Here is an 18,030-nt window from a genome sequence, read left to right on the forward strand (position 1 = left end):
ATGATATTTAGAGCTTGCTGCATATTTGCAAATGGTAGTTTGATAAAATATCTTCGCACTGAGGACAATGAAGGCAGATAACAGCACTGTCTCCCTTCTATTCTGTTCCACTCTATTTACCTGGTAAGTCCTCCATCCGCCAGGTTCCTGAAGTCACAATTTGTCCATGTGGAGAACTTCTCCAGAATATAGGCAGCCAGACCCACTGGAGAATCATTCAGTCCTCGACCTGAGGAGAAATTCAGTCAGAAATAATTTGATTCATGGATTTGTTGATCAATAAAAACAAATATTTACATTTGTTGTAATTGTAAATTGGCGAAAGGGTCAGTTCACCCAAATCACAAAAAATATAGATTACTGACCATTTAAGATCCTATTAATCCTTTTAAACCCTACTAAAGTCTGTATAGTAGACTATGAGCAGTTTTTATTGCAACATTAACACAAAAAGTACACTCACACAAACACACATACAATTATCTATGATGTCCAATCCATTCTCTCGTGAAGTTTGGCCACTGAGAGAATCTACAGAGTAATTGAAAGTTAAGTGCATTGCTCCGGGGCAGCTATTGTCATGTTACTTGCAACTTAAGCAGTCTAACCACACTTGCTTGTCTGCTCTGCCACCACCGCTATAACAGAAAACTCCTCACCACCTCTCTTTATCTTCAAACTCATGCTTGATCATTCAAGCTCCATAGAACACTTTTTTTCAATCAAATATTCTCTTGATCAAGGCTGTTTGTAGCTTGTAGTGTTAGTGATCATTTTGACCAATATCATTCTACCAATGCTCATCTGTTGTGCATGCCTACTTACCTAAAATACTAACTAAAAGCTTCAACTGTGGTGATGCTGCTTAAAACTTTCTTACGTTCTGCTCCTGGGGCCTGTTTCACAAAAGCAATTTGTGAACACCTGCTTAAATGCAGATAACACATGGTGCCAGCATCCTGTTTCTTTTGATCAGTTAAATGTGTCAAAATTAACAATCTCATGTTGTAAATTGCAGCTTGCATGCTGCAAATTTGGTAAAATGGGCCCACAGATCCTTACCTACAGTGTCAGGCTTGGTGGCCTGGATGTGCATGTAGCCAGACTCTTTGATGGACTCCACCACCAGTTTTGCCATGCAAGGGTAGAGACGCTGAATATCCATGTCAGTGAAGCCAAAAAGCTTAGGGAAGTGGCGGCCGAGCATGATGGATAAAACCATGGACAGACTAGGCTTAGAGGGTGGGGCAAAATTCACATGCAAGCCTTTGACTGACCTAGAGTATGGAAAAAAACAAGAATAAAAGCAAAACAACGGGCAATGTAGTGATACCTTATTTAAGCATTTACAAAAAAAATGTACAAAAATACACAATACAGTATTTACATATCCTCAAAGGTCTGGTGATGCTACGACAAGTGGTTGTGCACTGCAAAAGTGAAGCTAGTACACATCAATATGGAGTAAAATTTCTGAATGATGTGAACCATAAGTTCAATTATCATTTTCAGGTGTTGAGGAAGTTCTTGTGTGTATTACTTTGGCTCCAGCTGGGCCATGTTGGTGGTGACCAGCCAGCCCCAGTCTCCTCCATGAGCATAGAACTGCTGGAAGCCCAGGCGCTTCATAAGTTTGTGGAAGATGCTTGCTGCACAAACCGAATCAAAGCCTGTTCTCACACACACACACACACACACACACACACACACACACACACACACACACACACACAAACAAACAAACAAACAAACAAACAAACAAACAAACAAACAAACAAACAAACAAATACACACACACACACACACACACACACACTTGTGCTTGTTCTTGAGACAACTTACATTTTATTCAGCTCTATTTTTATGGTTCAAATGACGAAAAGCACAAAAGCAGTTTTTCTTCTTTATAGGGAATGTCACACTTTCCAGGTGTGCAAAAAAAAAAATTTCCAGACTCACCTTTCTTATGTGGTGCTTCAGAGAAGCCATACCCTGGTATAGAGGGACACACCACCTCAAACACAAGGTCGTCTGGGTTTGATGGTTCTGTTAGCAGTGGAATCAACCCATAGAACTCATAGAAGGAGCCAGGCCAGCCATGAACCATTATCAGAGGTATAGCAGTAGTTCCCTCTGGCACCTTCTTAGGCTTCACATGCAGGTAATGGATATCAATGCCTGTATGGAAGTTCGATAAGTAAGAATAGGTGTGAGATAGGACAATATCTTCTTCATGAATGTGTCAGAAGTGCAGCCTTACCTTCGATTTTGGTTTTAAAGTGGGGGTACTGGTTGAGTTTGTCAACTTGTCTCCTCCAGTCAAAGTCATTTCTCCAGTACGAGACCACCGTCTGCAAATACTGGGAGTTGAAGCCATAATTAAACTTGCTGTCCTCCAATGAGGCAACAGGACGCGTCTGGTCTATCCTACTGTATAGGTCCTGGCAGAAAAGAGGAGGCAAAATGTGAGGAATCTTGCAATCTTTTAGACTGTTTAGTGGTTAACTACCCCATTAGTAATGCTACGGAGTGACTATCCTGTGTGACAAACTATTAGGAAATCTAACCTCCAGCTCTTCATTACTGGTGGTGACTTTAAATGGGTGGATGGTGACGTCCTCCTCACCATCAGGGGGTACTCCAGTCCCCCACCAGCCATCCTCTATCTTCAGAACCCGGTTCCTGTTCCTCTGAACCAGGAAGAAGATAAATCCTCCAATCAGTAGACCAATCAGCACCCCTATGAGCATGTTGCTCAGTGTCTACACCAATACAGGGACGGATGGATGGAGAAAGACAGGACTGAGCAGGGGAGAGGGTGAGACAACACAAGGAAATGTACAGTTGCTTCAGAGTGTATTCAGACCCTTTCACTTTTTGCTTGTTTTAGATTTAATTTTAATTTGATAACATTTAATTTTTGCCCATCAATCTACAGTGAATTGCAATCTACAGTTCAGAAAGTATTCAGACCCCTTCACCTTTTTCACATTTTATGTTGCAGCCTTATGGTAAAATTGTTTAAATTCATTTTTCCCTAAATTAATCTACACTCAATACCCCACAATGACAAAGCAAAAATAAATGGGATTTTAGAATTTTTTGCAAATATATTAAAAAGGGAAAAACTGAAATATTACAGTGATGAGATGAGTGATAAATTTTATGACCCTTTGCTTGACACTTATAATTTAGCTCAGGTGCCTCCAATTTCTATTCATCATCTTTGAGATGTTTCTACGCCTTGATTGATTCCACCTGTGATGAATTCAACTGAGCAGACATGATTTCTGAAAGAGAAACACCTGTCTATATAAAAGGCCTCAAAGTAGACAATGCATATTAGAGCAGAAACCAAGCCATGACGTTGACGGAACTGCCTACAGAGCTCAGAGACAGAATTGTGACAAGGCACAGATCTGGGAAAGAATACAAAACAATTTCTGCTGCATTTAAGGTTCCCAAGTGCACAGTGGCCTCCATTATTCTTAAATGGAGGAAGTTTGGAACAACCATTACTCTTCCTAGAGCTCGCCGCCCGGCTAAACTGAGCAACTGAACAATGGGGGTCCTTAATAAGAGAGGTGACCAAGAACCTGATGGACATTCTGGCTGAGCTCCAGAAATCCTGTGTGGAGATGGAGAGATGGAGAACCATCACTGCTACACTCCCCAATTTGGGCTTTATGGTAGAGTGGCCTGATGGAAGCTTCTCCTAAGTGAAAAACACATGAAAGCCTGCTTGGAGTTTTCAAAAGCACCTAAAGGACTCCCAGACTGTGAGAAACAAGATCTCTGGTCCAATGAATCCAAGACTGAACTATTTAGCCTCAATTCTAAGCGTCATGTCTGGAAGAAACTAGTGAGGCATGGTGGTGGCAACATCGTGATGTGGGGTGTTTTTCAGCGGCATGGATAGGGAGACTGGTCAGGGTGGAGGGAAAGCTGAACAGAACAAAGTACAGAGATATCCTTAATGAAAACCTGGTCCAGAGCGATTGGGACCTCTGAGTGGGTTTAAAACCTTCCAACAGGAAAATGAGTGTTAGAACACAGCCAAGACAACACAGGAGTGGCTTTGGGACAACTCTGAATGTCCTTGAGTGACCCAGCCAGAGCCCTGACTTGAACCCGATTGAACATCTCTGGAGAGACCTGAAAATCACTGTCCACCAACGGTCCCCACCCAGCCTGACAGAGCTTGACAAGATCTGCAGACAAGAATGGCAGAAAATCCCTAAATCCAGGTGTGCAAAGCTTGTTATGTCATACCCAAGAGGACTCGATGCTGTAATCTCTGCCAAAGGTGCTTCAACTAAGTACTGAGTAGATGGTCTGAATACTTACATCATTGTGATATTTCAGTTTTTGGTTTTTAATAAATTTGCAAAAAATTCTAAAATTCACTTTGTCATTATGGGGTATTGGTTGTAGATTGATGAGAGAATGAATGTATTAAAATGATTTAAGCATGAGGTTGCAACATAACAAAATGTGAAAAAAAGTGAAGGGGTCTGAGCTCTTTCTGAACACACTGTACGCTCAGTAACGCATAATGACAAAGTGCAAACTTTTTTTTTTTAATTTTTGGAAATGATTAAAGATCAAAAACTGAGATCTCTCATGTAAAACGAGAATTACCACCTCACACTTATATGCCTCCACTAGCCACTCAAGTTGCAGTTTATATCCATATCTGTCCAGACTAATATTGTATATGTAATGACGACTTTGAAAGAATTTAATAAATGGTGTCAAGTGTATTTGCAGAACATTATGATGTCAGAGTGAAGTTTACCCTTGACCTTTTGAATATAAAATGTCATCACTTCATCATTTTATCCTATTAGACATTTGTTATACATTTTGTCATAATTATTGTATGAGTTCTTGGGTTATGGCCAAAAATGTGTTTTGTGAGGTCACAGTGACCTGGACCTTTTGAATTTAACATTATTAGTTAATCTTTGAGTCCAAGTCAACGTTTGTGCCCAATTTCAAGAAATTCCCTTTAGGCTTTACTGAGATCGCGTTCATGAGAATGTGAAAGATGTACCTACAGGCGGACGTACACACAGACTACAGTACAGCTCGGGCTGCATATTTCTGTCAGAGCCCAACCCAAGTCTGAGATAGTAGTAAGAGAGCCCAACCTGAACCCGACAGGCATTCTGTTTTTAATATCCAAACCAGACCCAAACTGAAGCATTGAGTTTGTTAAACTGATAACATTAAAGTTCTGTTCACTCCTGCCACTGCTAGCTGGAATGGCTAGAATGCCCCGAGCAAGTACACATAGCTTTGGGTAAGTGAGATGGTGTTCCCGCCATATTATCCATAAGTAGACTTTCCCAATCTTCGAAGTCCACTGCAACTTTCTTTGGTGCAGGCCCTTTGAACCTCCTGGTGTAGCTCATCTCTCTCAGAACTGTTTAACATTCTGAGCATTTTAGCAAAAGGAAAGTGGCGATTTTTTTGTTTGTCCTTTATTTTAAGAAAGGAAAGCTTTCTCCCGTCAGGCTCGGGTATTCACCATCTAGTACAGATATACAGACTGACAGACAACCTGACAACATAATGCCTCCAGCCACGCCTTTTGCAGCAATTGGAGCTTCAAGTCTTCGTGGGTAACTCTCTGCAAGCTTTGCAAATCTGGATTTGGGCAGTTTATCCTATGCTTCTTGGCAGATCCTCTCAAGCTTCATCAGATTTGATGGGAAGCATCTGTGAACTGCCATGGTCATCTCTCCACAGATGTTTTATGGGGATTAAGTCTGGGCTTTGGCTGGGCCACTCAAAGACAGCCAGAGACTTGTTCCAAAGTAATTCCAGCACTGTCTTTGCTGTATGCTTTGGGTCATTGTTGTGGTGAAGGGTGAACCATACCATTGCCCCAGTCTCAGGTTGTGCGCTCTCTGGAGCTGGTTTTCTTCAAGGACCTCTCTGTACTTGGCTGAATTCATCCTTCCCACAATTCTGACCAGTATCCCTGTCCCTGCCGCAGAGAAGCTCTTTTTCTTCATGCCCTCAGAGTTCTTTAAATGACATCTGGCACACTCCAGACCGACTGTCATTTGCCTTTTACTAAAAGTGGCTTCCATATATTCACTTTACCATAAAGGCCTGGTTGATGGAGTGCTGTTGAGATGGTCGTCCTTCCGTCAGGTTCTCCCAGCTCTGCAAAGAACTTCTGAGGCTCGGTTACCGAGTGACAGTTTGGTTCTTGGTCACCTCCCTGACCAAGGCCCTTCTTGCTCGGTTAGTCAGTTTAGCTTAACAGCCAACTCTAGGAAGAGTCCTGGTAGTTGCAAACTTCCTCCATTACACAAGTATTGAGGACGCTGTGCTCCTGGGAACACTCATAGTTTTAGAAATGGTTTTATATCCTTGCCATGATTAATGCCTAACCACATTTATCACAGAGTTCCACGGAGAGTTCATTGGTCTTCATGGCTTTGTTTTTGTCCGGACATGCAGGGTGAATTTTTGGACCTTTTATATACGCAGGTGGGTCCTTTTGTAAACTATGCCCAGTCAATTCAATTTGCCACCGGTGGACTCCAGTCAAGTTCTAAACACTTCTCGAGGATAATTAAGGCAAATAGGATTCACCTGACCACAATCTGGAGTGCCACAGCAAAGGGTCTGAATATGTTTGTAAGTGAGAGATTACCGTTTTTAATTTTTAATAAATTTGCAAATTTCTAAAAATATGTTTTCACTTTGTCATTACGGGTTATTGAGGGTAGATTGATTGGCAAAAATGGCAATTTTATTCATTTAAAAATAAATCTAGATCACAAAAAAGTGTGCAAAAAGTGAAGGGGTCTGAATACTTTCTGATGCCTCTGTAGAACAGATGATACAAGTAAAGGATGTTATTAAAAAATGAAGTCATATTTTACATGGCCAAGACGTCATTAAAATGACTCAATATTACATTCAAAATGTTATGATTTTGAGCTAGCCATATTTTTATTACAGTCTATCATAAATGTGCTATTACATTATGAAAAGTTATCTCTAAAGAATAAGCAAACATGTATTCTTTCGCCTTTAAAATTAGGATGTACCAAAGATGGAGAACTGACTGGAACTATAAAACATAAATTAGTAAGCTAAAAATAATTACGAATGAAAAGGAAACAACGCAGATATTTGACAACAACAGTCTGATATAACACAAACACCTTTCACTGTGACTTTCTCTGCCAGTGATGTAATTTGAGTATGGGGCACTATGATTTTATTAGTCATAAGTTTAGAGAAAAATGTTGGACCAGACAAACAAAAGTTTCACTGCTGGTTGTGGCCAGCTGACAGGATTTAACAGGATGAGTAGGCCCCTCAGCCACAGCTCCTGCAAGCTGCATGACGGAGCCTGTCAGAAGAGCTTGCAAGCACGGAAACACACACCCCACTACACCACTGTCAAACAGTATTTCTGTCTTTCTAGTGACATTTTATAGAGAGCTATCACAGCTCAAACCGCCAGCCATTGGCATACAAGTGAGTCTGTACACTGGCACTCGGCATGTATTCATGGAGAGAGAGTATAAAGTATTGTCTAAGAGGAGCTGTAAAAGAGACCACTGTGAATGGAGTTCAACGACCTGACAACAACTGATAAAACACAAAACATGGATGTTTTCTAGATCAGACTAGAAAACATTAACAAACTAGGCTACCCCCTAAACACATATAACGTATGTGTTTAGGGGCAATCAAGCAGTCTTGTGTGCTACAATCTGATTTTAACTTATAATAGCAAAACTAGACACTTGGCTAAGTGATTAAAACTATTCAGTTCATTCTATATTTTGCTAGCTAACGTACACCATAGGTTGCCCGCGGTCGTTCATTTTGGTGTTAAAATCTAAGGCTCGGCTCCAACCTTACCCTAACCCTTATCAGTTGTGCCTATTCCCGAGCTTAATATCTAGCATTCAGTAACTGTTTCAGAAACATGACGCCAGATATAGTCAAAACAATTTACCAGTCAGCAACATTTTGCCAGAACTCAACTGACACAAGATTTTGGTAGTTTTACCTGTTGTACCACTTCGAGTAGCAGGGTCTTGAACACTGCCGTTGGTGCTGCTTTCTTGCTCCCGTTCGATTAATTAACAGTGTTCCATGTGAGGTGGGGGTGGGATGGGATGGGGTGGGCGGGGTTAGAAGATAAAAATCTGTCCTTGGAACCGAACGTGTGTGGAAATAACAGAGGTGGATGGTAGGACATTAAGTATTTTGTAAAAGAGGACAAGCTGAAATAGTGCCTTTATGTACTGCAGGATTAAAGTTACTGAGAACAGCAAGTGCAGTTGAAATTAAATATTCAGATACAATAATAGAGAATCAATAAAAACTATGAAGTTATGTTTCTCATTACTTATGTGTCAATCATTTCTGTTGTTCAGTGCTTAATTTTCTAGACTACATGTTCATAAGGTGTACATACTAGTTTTTTTTTTAAGTTGTCTATACTATTTATCTGTTCTTGTACCTCATTTTGCTCCTGTAACACTTGTTAATGTTTTGGATCAACAAAGTATCCAAACAAGGGCAATTTCTTCAATATACAGCAACTCTTATATGAAAATTTATTAGATACAAAAAAAAGTGGCAAAAATAACCATGAAATTTTTTTTTTTTGTAGTTTAATTTTCTTTCCTCAGAAAACTGCTCAGCCTTTTAACCGTTGTTAAACAGAAACCAATACATTCCACCACAATTGGAAATACAGGACAGATGCCAACTGTACTGGGGTAAATACAAATTTATTGTACATGTAACGCAATTATTCTCAGTATAAGAAATGACATTTGAAGGTTTGGGGTTTTTTTCATAGTAACAGTGTTTTTGTTCTTTCTCCACTCTGTTGTTGGGAAATCAGAAGGTCCTGCTTCATTCATGTGGCACAAGTCTCATGAGGAAAAACAAAAAAAGCAACATAGATGTAGATAGACCAGACATGTGATGGCTTAGATGACCAATCTTTTAATCCCATTTAAAAACTGACAATAAAAGCAAAAGCTTCTAAAGAAATCAAGGTGCCCAAGCTGCTTAGACAGCAGCGGGGGATTTTTCATTTTTGTACATTTTTGTTCCACATTACCCCCGAACCCACTCATTTTCCCATCTTAATATTCACTAAAATTTCCCTGCAGCCTACCTTACTTTATATTAATACCATCAAGGATGTGATCAAAATACCTGACAAGGAAAAGCAAGATGACAGGATTTTTAATTAATAAGAATGTATCATAAAAAACAAATTCCAGAGAGAATGAAAAAAAAAAATTTAATACGGTCAGATGTGATATATATATAATGTAATCACATCTGACCGTATTAAATCTATGTAGGTAGCCAGATCAATATCACTACATTCCCTCTTTACCACTGCCCATCTCTGAGACTCCACATCGTGCTCCAATGCAGCTGTGCTCTAAAAGAAAAAACAAAAGGAAAAAGACAAAACACTGTGTCCACTGAACTCAGTCCAGGTGCTGTACAAGGTTAGATCTTTTAGAGCATTTTAATCTGTCTCCATGGCACCACTGTGCGTCTCCTTGGACACCATGAGTCTCATCAGTTTTCCGTGGAGCTTTTCAATCTTCTTCACATCTTGGGCCTGGTCTGTCTTGTACTGTAAACACTGTAGAGATGAACAAAAGACTAACTGAAGACAGTGAGAGATACCATTACATTAAAATGGCAGACTGGTGTGACACAATCATTTTTATGGTACAGATTAAGAAATTACATCAAACAGTGTTATAAAAGTTTTTTTTTTTGCTTGACCTGTGTCCCTACCCGTTTTCCACCTTTAAAGCAGCCAGTTTGTAAGGTGAAGCCGTTAATGTTTTCACACACATTACAATTAGTTAATGGGGACAAATCTCCTTATGAGCGAGACAGCTGTAAATTCTATCATACTGTATCAGTAAATACAAAGCTTTCAATTGACCTCAATAGACCAAACATTTTGACCTGTCAAACACATGTGTTACTGATAACATTAATAATGACATTCTTTTCAAGTGCTCAATTTGGACAGCAATGGTACACCACTGGTATGGCCAGTTGGAAGCTAACTGAAGCAGAGCCATCACTAATGTTATAAGTTACTCCTGGGTTTTCCTGCTATGTCACATCAAAATGTCTGCTATGAAAAAAGTTTATTCTATATGTGTTCAATCAAACCATTAACATAGTACTGTGATTTTTCAGGCAAAACCTATTCAGTCTCTCAGGAATCCACAGATAGATCACAAAACTGAATTGACTATCATGAAATTTAGTACAGAAATTCATGTTGCCCAGAGAATGAAGCCTACAGACTGTGGTGATCCCTTGACATTTTCTCACGCACTAGCCGGCCACCATCAGGTCAGTTTTATTTTGTCCAGTTTTTTGGTTTATATATCACACAGATTGGTTTGCTTTGCGATTAGCATCACACAACTGCTAGCATGAATGCACCAGTGCATTATGGGGAGTAACTGCTGACACAATTAGTTGACAAATCAATCAGTAATCACAAAACTGGTGATTAACCTTACAGTTGAGTATCCTCAAATATGCAAGACAAATGCAACCTTAGGCCAACCTTTTTATAAGCTAAACACATCTAATCGTGTAGAACAATCCCCGAAAACGTCAAGCATGTAGCATGAATAGTTCAAAGGTAATGACATATGGAACTTTGCGATTTTTTTTTTTAGCAACACTCGTTTATTAGGGCAACGACACCCTTTTCAAGCCCTCATATCTCATAAAATAAAGAAAATACAAGCCGAAAATTTTGCACACAAGCTGATGGGTACAATGCCATTATTTACATGGAGTACGAAGCAAACCCAAGATGATCAGTCGGGAAATTTTCTAAAATCTGTTGATTTGACATGGAACCCTTGAGACTTGCATACGTTCCCATGTTACAAATGTGGGTACTACCTTCATAACTCAGTTTTCACACACTACTTTTTTCAACGAAAAGTAATATTAAATATAATATTAAACTGATAAAAAAAAACTGGTACAGATAAGAAAAAAGATTTTCTGTATACTGACCACAGAAAAAATATTAATAGTTCACCCATTAAAAAGTTATAACAAATTTTTACTAGCGCTCCGTATCATTTATTCCAACAGGTCACTTATAACACAATTTCCTCCTCTCCTTACCACGGAATTGTCGGTCACTTTAATGCAGAGATTACCGTCGCAGTGTCTGTACTTGAGAACAACCCGGACCTGCAACACAACAGCAACTAGTGAATTGGAGAATTGTAAGGGGGGGGAAATCAGACCAGCAGTTAGCACAGTCACGTCGTCAACGAGCTGTCCGGCAAACAAGCTACCCGGCTAGTATGCTACCCTACTTATGGAATTAAGCGTTTTCACCTTCATGGGGTCTGTCAGATACAGTTTTTCTGCTGCACGGGCGAACTCCTCCCATGTCTGGTAGAAAGGCATTATCTTTTCCAAAGCAAAGTTACTATTCCGACGAAGAATCTGTTTAAATCCGCCGACTAGGTTTGCTATCTTCAGAACACATCAGCAGCACCGTCAACACAGCCAATCAGGATGAAGAGTACATGATACCAAAACCACTTCCGGGTTACCTTTTTCAAACAGATGCACGTTAAGCATAAACTGCAAAGTCTGTGCTATTAGGTAATGTTTAATATCAACAAAACACTGAACAGAATAGACACTTAAATTAATTCATCATGTTTGTATTTGCAAAACCCACCATTAACGGTTAAAATGAACCACAACAAATTCATGTTCAACAGACAAATAATCAAGTACCCATTCATTAGCTATAAATGCTGATCGCTTCCCCTTTCTCATACATCCACGTTTTAAGGACGTTTTTAATATAAAAATAAACACAGTGATTCTGTCTATAAAATGGGTTGAATCAGTTACCAGTCAGAAAAGACATACATAGCAACTGCTGCTCTTACATTAAGATTGGTACCGACGGCCACCAGTCAGAGCCTTTCAACTCTACCCCCAAGGGCCTCTTGTTTTGAAATTATCCATTGTCCTACTGGACCAGACATTAGTATGTTGTTGGGAATTCTACACGACGCCCTCCAGTGGTTACACTTAAAAAATACTGACTTTTCTCAGCAGAATGCAAAAATTTCACTTCGAATTCTGTTTCCCCTTACTCTAACCTGACCCCAACTTAACCCTAACCATTTATCTCGGCCTACTCTCGGGCTTCGGAATATAATGTTTACCACGACAGATTTATTGCAGTCTCTGATTATTTCCTAATTAAAATGTCATATTTAAGTTTTTATAACCAGTCATTTCTTCTTGTCCCAAGGTTGTAAGCATTTTTTAAATCCAGATGTTATGATGTGCTCAGTCATGAAGTATTCAGCTCGTTCTAGTAGCAATACCACAATGTAAAAATAAGATTACTTGTAAAAGTACAATGTATTAAATTATTTTTATCAGGGAAAATATACGCATTTTTCCTGCTACATTAATATGTAAGCATTGTTGTGTTCATAGAAGTGTGGCTAATCTTATCTACTTACTGTTGGGTATTAATCTATAAAAGTAATGGTTTATAAACTGACCACATATTTTGTATGTAAAATCTTAATCTGCAACATAATTAGTAACTACAACTGCCAATATATATATAATGTAGTAAAATGTATAACATATATCCATGATAATGTAGTGGAGTATAAATTGTCTAAATTGTAAAATTGAAGTAACTCAAAATTGTACATAGGGACAGTGTTCTGTTAAACATTATATGGACTACATTTTATCGCTGGTAATGCTTTGGAAAGAAGCTCTCTTGCTGGCAGGAGGCTATGATTGGTATTTTTTGGTTTGTCCACTAGATGGTAGACAAAGTTCGGGTGTTTTTATGGGCGGATATTTATGGATATTCAATGAACCCAGAAGATTGAATCAGCACTGTTTTAATTGACTTGATACTAAGCTTAAGTTAGGCGGTTCATGTCAACATTTGGCAGGTGCTCTTCTTTCCTTAGAATGTCTTACAGTGAGTGTGGCAGGAGAGTAAGCTTAATTTTCCTCAGATCTAATGACATTTACTGGTTCAGCATGTTAGATGTCCCAACAACAGAGCTGGTGAGGAGTGGGTGGTGTGCTGATGGCTCATTCATCATCAGCTGAGTCACTTGCAACTCATTCACTCCAGTAAATGACTTGCATTTATTTCAGAATCATAAACACAAAAATAAAGAAGTCAGTGTTATAGTTACCACACCCACAAATTAATTTTAATTCACTTCTAATATTTGATTTTTTTCCCCTTAAAGGGCTATTAAAGGCAATTAAGGCAGTGAGTCCATTAAAAAGCACACACAGGCAAGTCACCTACTCACAAAAAAACAAGTTGGAGGACGGTTGCAGTCCATAGCTGGCCAACAGTGTGCAGCACCACAAAGGCACATACAGAATTATGTTAGAAAAAAAAGAGTTGAAATCCAAATTACAAGTGCATTTATCATATTATACACAATGCAAATTGACAAACTCTTGCACTCTGGATGTTTACAAGTCTAATAGAAATATAATGTACATACAGTATATACATATACATAAAGACACAGTACATATGGAAAAATACAGTGACGTCATTAGAATTACTAATACTTGGTCATGGGAAGTGGTGTTGAAACACAGACCTTAATATACCATTTTAAACATACTGACTACACAGATTTTTAGTATGAAATCCCCCTGACAACCAAGAACACCTGCACTGTGGAAGCAAAACTGCAAACCAAAACTGCTGGCATTGTTCTGGCAAAATCACTTTGCCCTTTCCACACAGATGAAACAGTTCCATCAAAGTGCAGTAGTATTACATAACGGGAGAAGAACTCATGACATGGCCCTTTGCCTTTACCTTTTTATTCTACAGAAAAGCCTTTCATAATCACATCCGACAAGCTGCACAGCTAGCCTTGCTTCCTTTAAACTTAATAGAGCATATCCACATCAGCTTAAGGGTTCAGTCATGTTATTATTTATTGTGCATCATTGTCTTCCTCAATCTACAAGTCAGATACAGCCGGAAGCCTAATTTCAAACAGTGGACCTAACAAGGCCAGCCAGAGCTTTCCCTTCAGATGGTTTTTATTTGCAAGGTCAGAAAGGACAGCTTTATGCTATTAATGTCACTCTCCTTATCAACATTCTTGCTTTATGCATTGCAAGCTTATGGCGATAATACAGCTGAGGGAAGGAAAATTCAAAGTCCCAAAGTGTCAAATAGTGATAAGGCATTTTTTTCTTAATTAAAGAAGGCAGAGATACAAAGTTTTCATATGATATCAGTATTTTTGGCTGGACCGCAACAGCGGGGCCAGCCATATAAATGCAAAATGTCCATGAGTGAGTGAGTTATTACACCACTATTCAGCCGGCCAAGTGGCGGTTCCGCATTTGCCGTTGCTCTTTCAAAATGAATTGCCTTTTTCCGCTACATTTACCGACATTCACCCTCCTTTATCACCTAGTGACAAATCTAGCGACTTTTTGGACAAACCTTAGCTACTTTCTGTAGAAAAGGGTCGCCAGTATTGCCCCGCCAGCGCGAGTTCGGGCTTTCCCTCTGCATGCATATCTCTCTCTTGTCTCATTCAGCTGCAGCTGACACCGACGTGAATGAACTTCTAACTCTCCGAGTGATCATTTTACAAGTAAAAATAGTCGCAATCACAGCACAGCCGTTGTCTTTAACTTATACGTTTGGTGATTTTGTCAGACTAGGTTGTGCTTATAAAATCAGGATTTTAGCAGTGCAGAGCACCAGCTTTTTCGACTGTATTAAAATATCGTATATGTGAGCACAGAGAGTAGAGGAGAAGCAAACAGACAGAGGGCGGTTCAGCCATATACTACGTTTTGACCTAGTCTTGTTTCTTTGAACTGTGGCCTTCATAAATAATCCATTGGCAATTGCTGCAGCAATTGGCAACATTTAGGTGATTTTATTTGGCAGATAATATGTGCTCACTGTCTTGTGCCCTTGCCAAAGTTCATTTAGTTATTCAGTTATGTGTCATCTCAGCTGTAGCTTTCCAGCCTTTTTGTGCCTACCTGTTTTTACTTGCCTGCTTTTGACCTCCTGTATGTGTTTGGACTTCCTTTTTTGCCTGGTCTTCCTGCTTACCTTTTACCCACCACTGCCTGCCTGTTGACTTCGACCCTTCCCTAAGCCTTACCTGCTCTTGCCTTCACTACCTTTTAATAAAGGCAAACTGTTCGAACTTTTCCTCTGGTTCTTTGAGTTGTGCATTTGAGTCCTGTGATTCTGAGTCGTGAAAGCTCTGGCCATTCATTAATTATTTAAAAGGCTCTCAAAAAATGTCATATTGACGATGAAGTCACTGAAAAAAAGACTTTTCAGTTAGAAATGCAGACAATTTTGTGTAAGTCAGACACATTCATTTTTATATGTAGAATTGATATTGACTTATTTAAGGGCTATGAAACTGACTTCTGATTTAGATTGTGTACATATTTATGTGGTTCCAGTTGTCTTTTAAAATCATAATTTTTAAGACAAAGGGAAAAAATATTGAAAACATGTGGGTAATGGACATTTTTTGCAGGAGTCCCAACTTTCCTCATATACAATGCTGACATAATCCTCAGGTGACCTCAGCATATGCAACAGCTTTATACTTTACAGATTTGCCGAGGTTTGGCATACTAGCAAAATTTTAATCCAGACTATACACAGCAAACTCTTATAAATAACAGAGTTTATAGGGACCTTATGCATAGTCAAAACTTGATTAATATTTTTTTGTTATTATTGTGTAGTATGCGTAGCATGAACAGATGCAGTAAATTTAACATACTCTTTATGTAATATATCTAGGCTACAGTGGTCCAAGCTCAACATCATAGACAGAAACACACAGCAATAGATCCAACTCAGTTGTCAGGGGCAACCTGTACGTGCTACGTCCCACAAGTTGCGTCAATTGCTGCCTTCATGTCTCGTTGGAAATCATAAGCTTTTAAATGCAGCGCACACGAAAGACGCAACAAAGGAGTTTCCTAACGGCTATTATAGGCTTTACCCAAATTTACATATGGGAATTTTAGGTAACTGACAGCAGAAGCAGCATTAACCTAATAGCCTACTGACTCTGTCAAATAAATTACCCTGACAGCGTGGGGCAATGTGTTGTCATCTCTATGCTAGGCTACAAAGAAATATAACAGAAAACTCAAGCTGGTTTGTCTTGAGTATGTATCCAGGATTCCCTGAGACTTGTTCTTTGTTCTAAAAACATGCAACTGATCCCACTTCTAACGTGTGTTTTTAAAATTATATATTGTGCCTCCTTTCATAAAGATTTAGCATTAGTAAATTATAAATTGTTTTCAGTGGTACTTTCGACTTCGGACCTTCAATGTAGGAGCTTACAGTGCGGCCCCGAACGCGGCAAGTTAAGCAGCCAGCAGGCAGCGGTAGCAGACCGGTATCCGAGCGGCACAGAGCCGCATCGCACTGACTGAAGTGCTTCATAAAAACCTCCAAAACCGCCTCGATTGTCTCACTTTCTACCCAGTGACTCTTAGCCATCAGCAGAGCTGCGATGCTCTAGATCATGCAGGATTTGACTATTTCTTTTTTCAGTTCCCATTTTATTTTTTATTTTATTTTATGTACTTTTGCTGGATAGCCTGCTAAAGTGTGAAACATTCACAGTTCGTCAGAGTCACATTCATCTGGTCACTTGTAGTCTCGAACCGAGCGTTGAACTTTTGTGAAAGCTACAAAACAGGACACCCGTTGTCGACACCCAGTCTGTGATATATTTGGCCTGACAACATTTGCGTCATGAGGTAAGAAGCTCTTAAATGTCACAAATATTAACTAATATTAGAGAGGTGACTGCACAGTGAGCATTAACAGGATCCAAGTCAGGAGTTGAGGCACCGCACAGAACAGCCTAGAGCGCAAGGAAAACGACAACTGAGATACTAGCTAATGTTGCTTTGAAATGTGACAGACAGCAGCACTGGTTCAAATTATGTACCCACAGCAGCTTGTATTGAAGAAACTATATGAAATGTCTGCCCACAGTGCCAAGTTAGCCCTATATGAGAGTGTGTAATGTCAGCTTTATAACACGGGCAGGCTTGTTCAACGTTACACTCAAAAGTGCTGCATTTGTGGACGTGCATGGGTTTGGAATGGCGCTCGCTCATTCCTGCTGCTAGTTCCACACTGCATAAGGGGGATTATCTTTCAACACTGGTGATGGGGTTGCATTTGTTTGATGCCACATCATAATTGTTACACACACGCACACCATGTATCCACCTTTGTGTTTGTCGATGCTTCTCTTTTGTCAAAGCAGCGTATTCAATTCTGTCTGCTGGGAAATGGCATGGAAAATGGCCGGCAAGTAGCCTACCCCTGAATGTCTCTCCCTTTAAACATACAGTAGACACCAAGCCTGTACTTATGCAAATGAGAGGACACACAAAACATGCTCAAAGACTGTATGACACATGTCAAAGGTGTACTGAGGTCACACTTTTTAAAATCAATGGTGACAGTCTACCTATGGCAGGTAGGCTGCACCCATTTGACACCCATGAGTCTGCTGCTCTTAGACATGGGATCAGATGTTCAGTATGAAGCGATGAATATGCAGCTGTTGTGGAGTTTTTGTTTCCCAGTGAACATGATTTTGACTGTCTTTTGAAGGGCAAGAACACCAAACTAAGTGTACTTAAAGACAGAAGGAAACTGGTCAGTATAGATCAATACTGAAGGGTGTGAGACCATCACTGGAAATAAAAACACTGAAAATGTTGTATAATTTGTATTGTTTACTATTTATTCTCCTTGTAATCAGTTGCATCATACATTGCTTGTTGCTGTCTCTTTCAATATTCTAAATCTTCTGTCACATTATTGTTGCATGTAGCTTGGAGTACCAAAATTGTCTTTGACAGCCTCACACTTGCAAAACCAATGCT

General features: G+C 39.5%; 3 protein-coding genes across 6 annotated transcripts in view; 1 reads left to right on the plus strand and 2 right to left on the minus strand.

Annotated features, from left to right (window-relative positions):
• ephx1 (epoxide hydrolase 1, microsomal (xenobiotic)) overlaps positions 1-8,133 on the minus strand; it is a 12,744-nt gene extending 4,611 nt beyond the window's left edge. For 2 of the 3 annotated variants that reach the window (XM_040124810.1, XM_040124812.1), the window contains exons 1-7: positions 8,051-8,118; positions 2,568-2,802; positions 2,261-2,441; positions 1,960-2,178; positions 1,541-1,670; positions 1,063-1,277; positions 121-229 (exon numbers count right to left, since the gene is read on the minus strand). In XM_040124810.1, coding sequence (XP_039980744.1) covers positions 121-229; positions 1,063-1,277; positions 1,541-1,670; positions 1,960-2,178; positions 2,261-2,441; positions 2,568-2,750 — 1,037 coding nt within the window. In that variant the 5' untranslated portion in view covers positions 2,751-2,802; positions 8,051-8,118. Of the gene's footprint in view, positions 1-120; positions 230-1,062; positions 1,278-1,540; positions 1,671-1,959; positions 2,179-2,260; positions 2,442-2,567; positions 2,803-8,050 lie in introns of all 3 variants that reach the window. The other variant, XM_040124811.1, reaches the window with a different exon arrangement.
• A 531-nt stretch (positions 8,134-8,664) lies between these two features.
• srp9 (signal recognition particle 9) lies at positions 8,665-12,054 on the minus strand. Of its 2 annotated transcripts, none has more exons than XM_040124823.1 (4): positions 11,982-12,054; positions 11,413-11,633; positions 11,194-11,262; positions 8,665-9,685 (listed from the first exon to the last, which is right to left on the minus strand). In XM_040124823.1, exons 2-4 carry the CDS (start codon positions 11,482-11,484, stop codon positions 9,542-9,544), a joined length of 285 nt encoding a protein of 94 aa, XP_039980757.1. In that variant the 5' UTR covers positions 11,485-11,633; positions 11,982-12,054; the 3' UTR covers positions 8,665-9,541. The 2 variants fall into 2 exon arrangements, with proteins under 2 accessions (XP_039980757.1, XP_039980758.1); XM_040124824.1 differs by having other exon boundaries at positions 8,665-9,661; positions 11,982-12,041.
• Positions 12,055-16,537: 4,483 nt separating this feature from the next.
• The window catches only part of enah (ENAH actin regulator), a 166,372-nt gene continuing 164,879 nt past the window's right edge, over positions 16,538-18,030 (plus strand). The window contains exon 1 of the mRNA XM_040124785.1: positions 16,538-16,884. Within this exon, the coding sequence (XP_039980719.1) occupies positions 16,880-16,884 (5 nt within the window). The 5' untranslated portion in view covers positions 16,538-16,879. The remainder of the gene's footprint in view (positions 16,885-18,030) is intronic.

This window comes from Xiphias gladius, chromosome 4 (assembly GCF_016859285.1).
Source record: "Xiphias gladius isolate SHS-SW01 ecotype Sanya breed wild chromosome 4, ASM1685928v1, whole genome shotgun sequence".
Taxonomy (NCBI): domain Eukaryota; kingdom Metazoa; phylum Chordata; class Actinopteri; order Istiophoriformes; family Xiphiidae; genus Xiphias; species Xiphias gladius.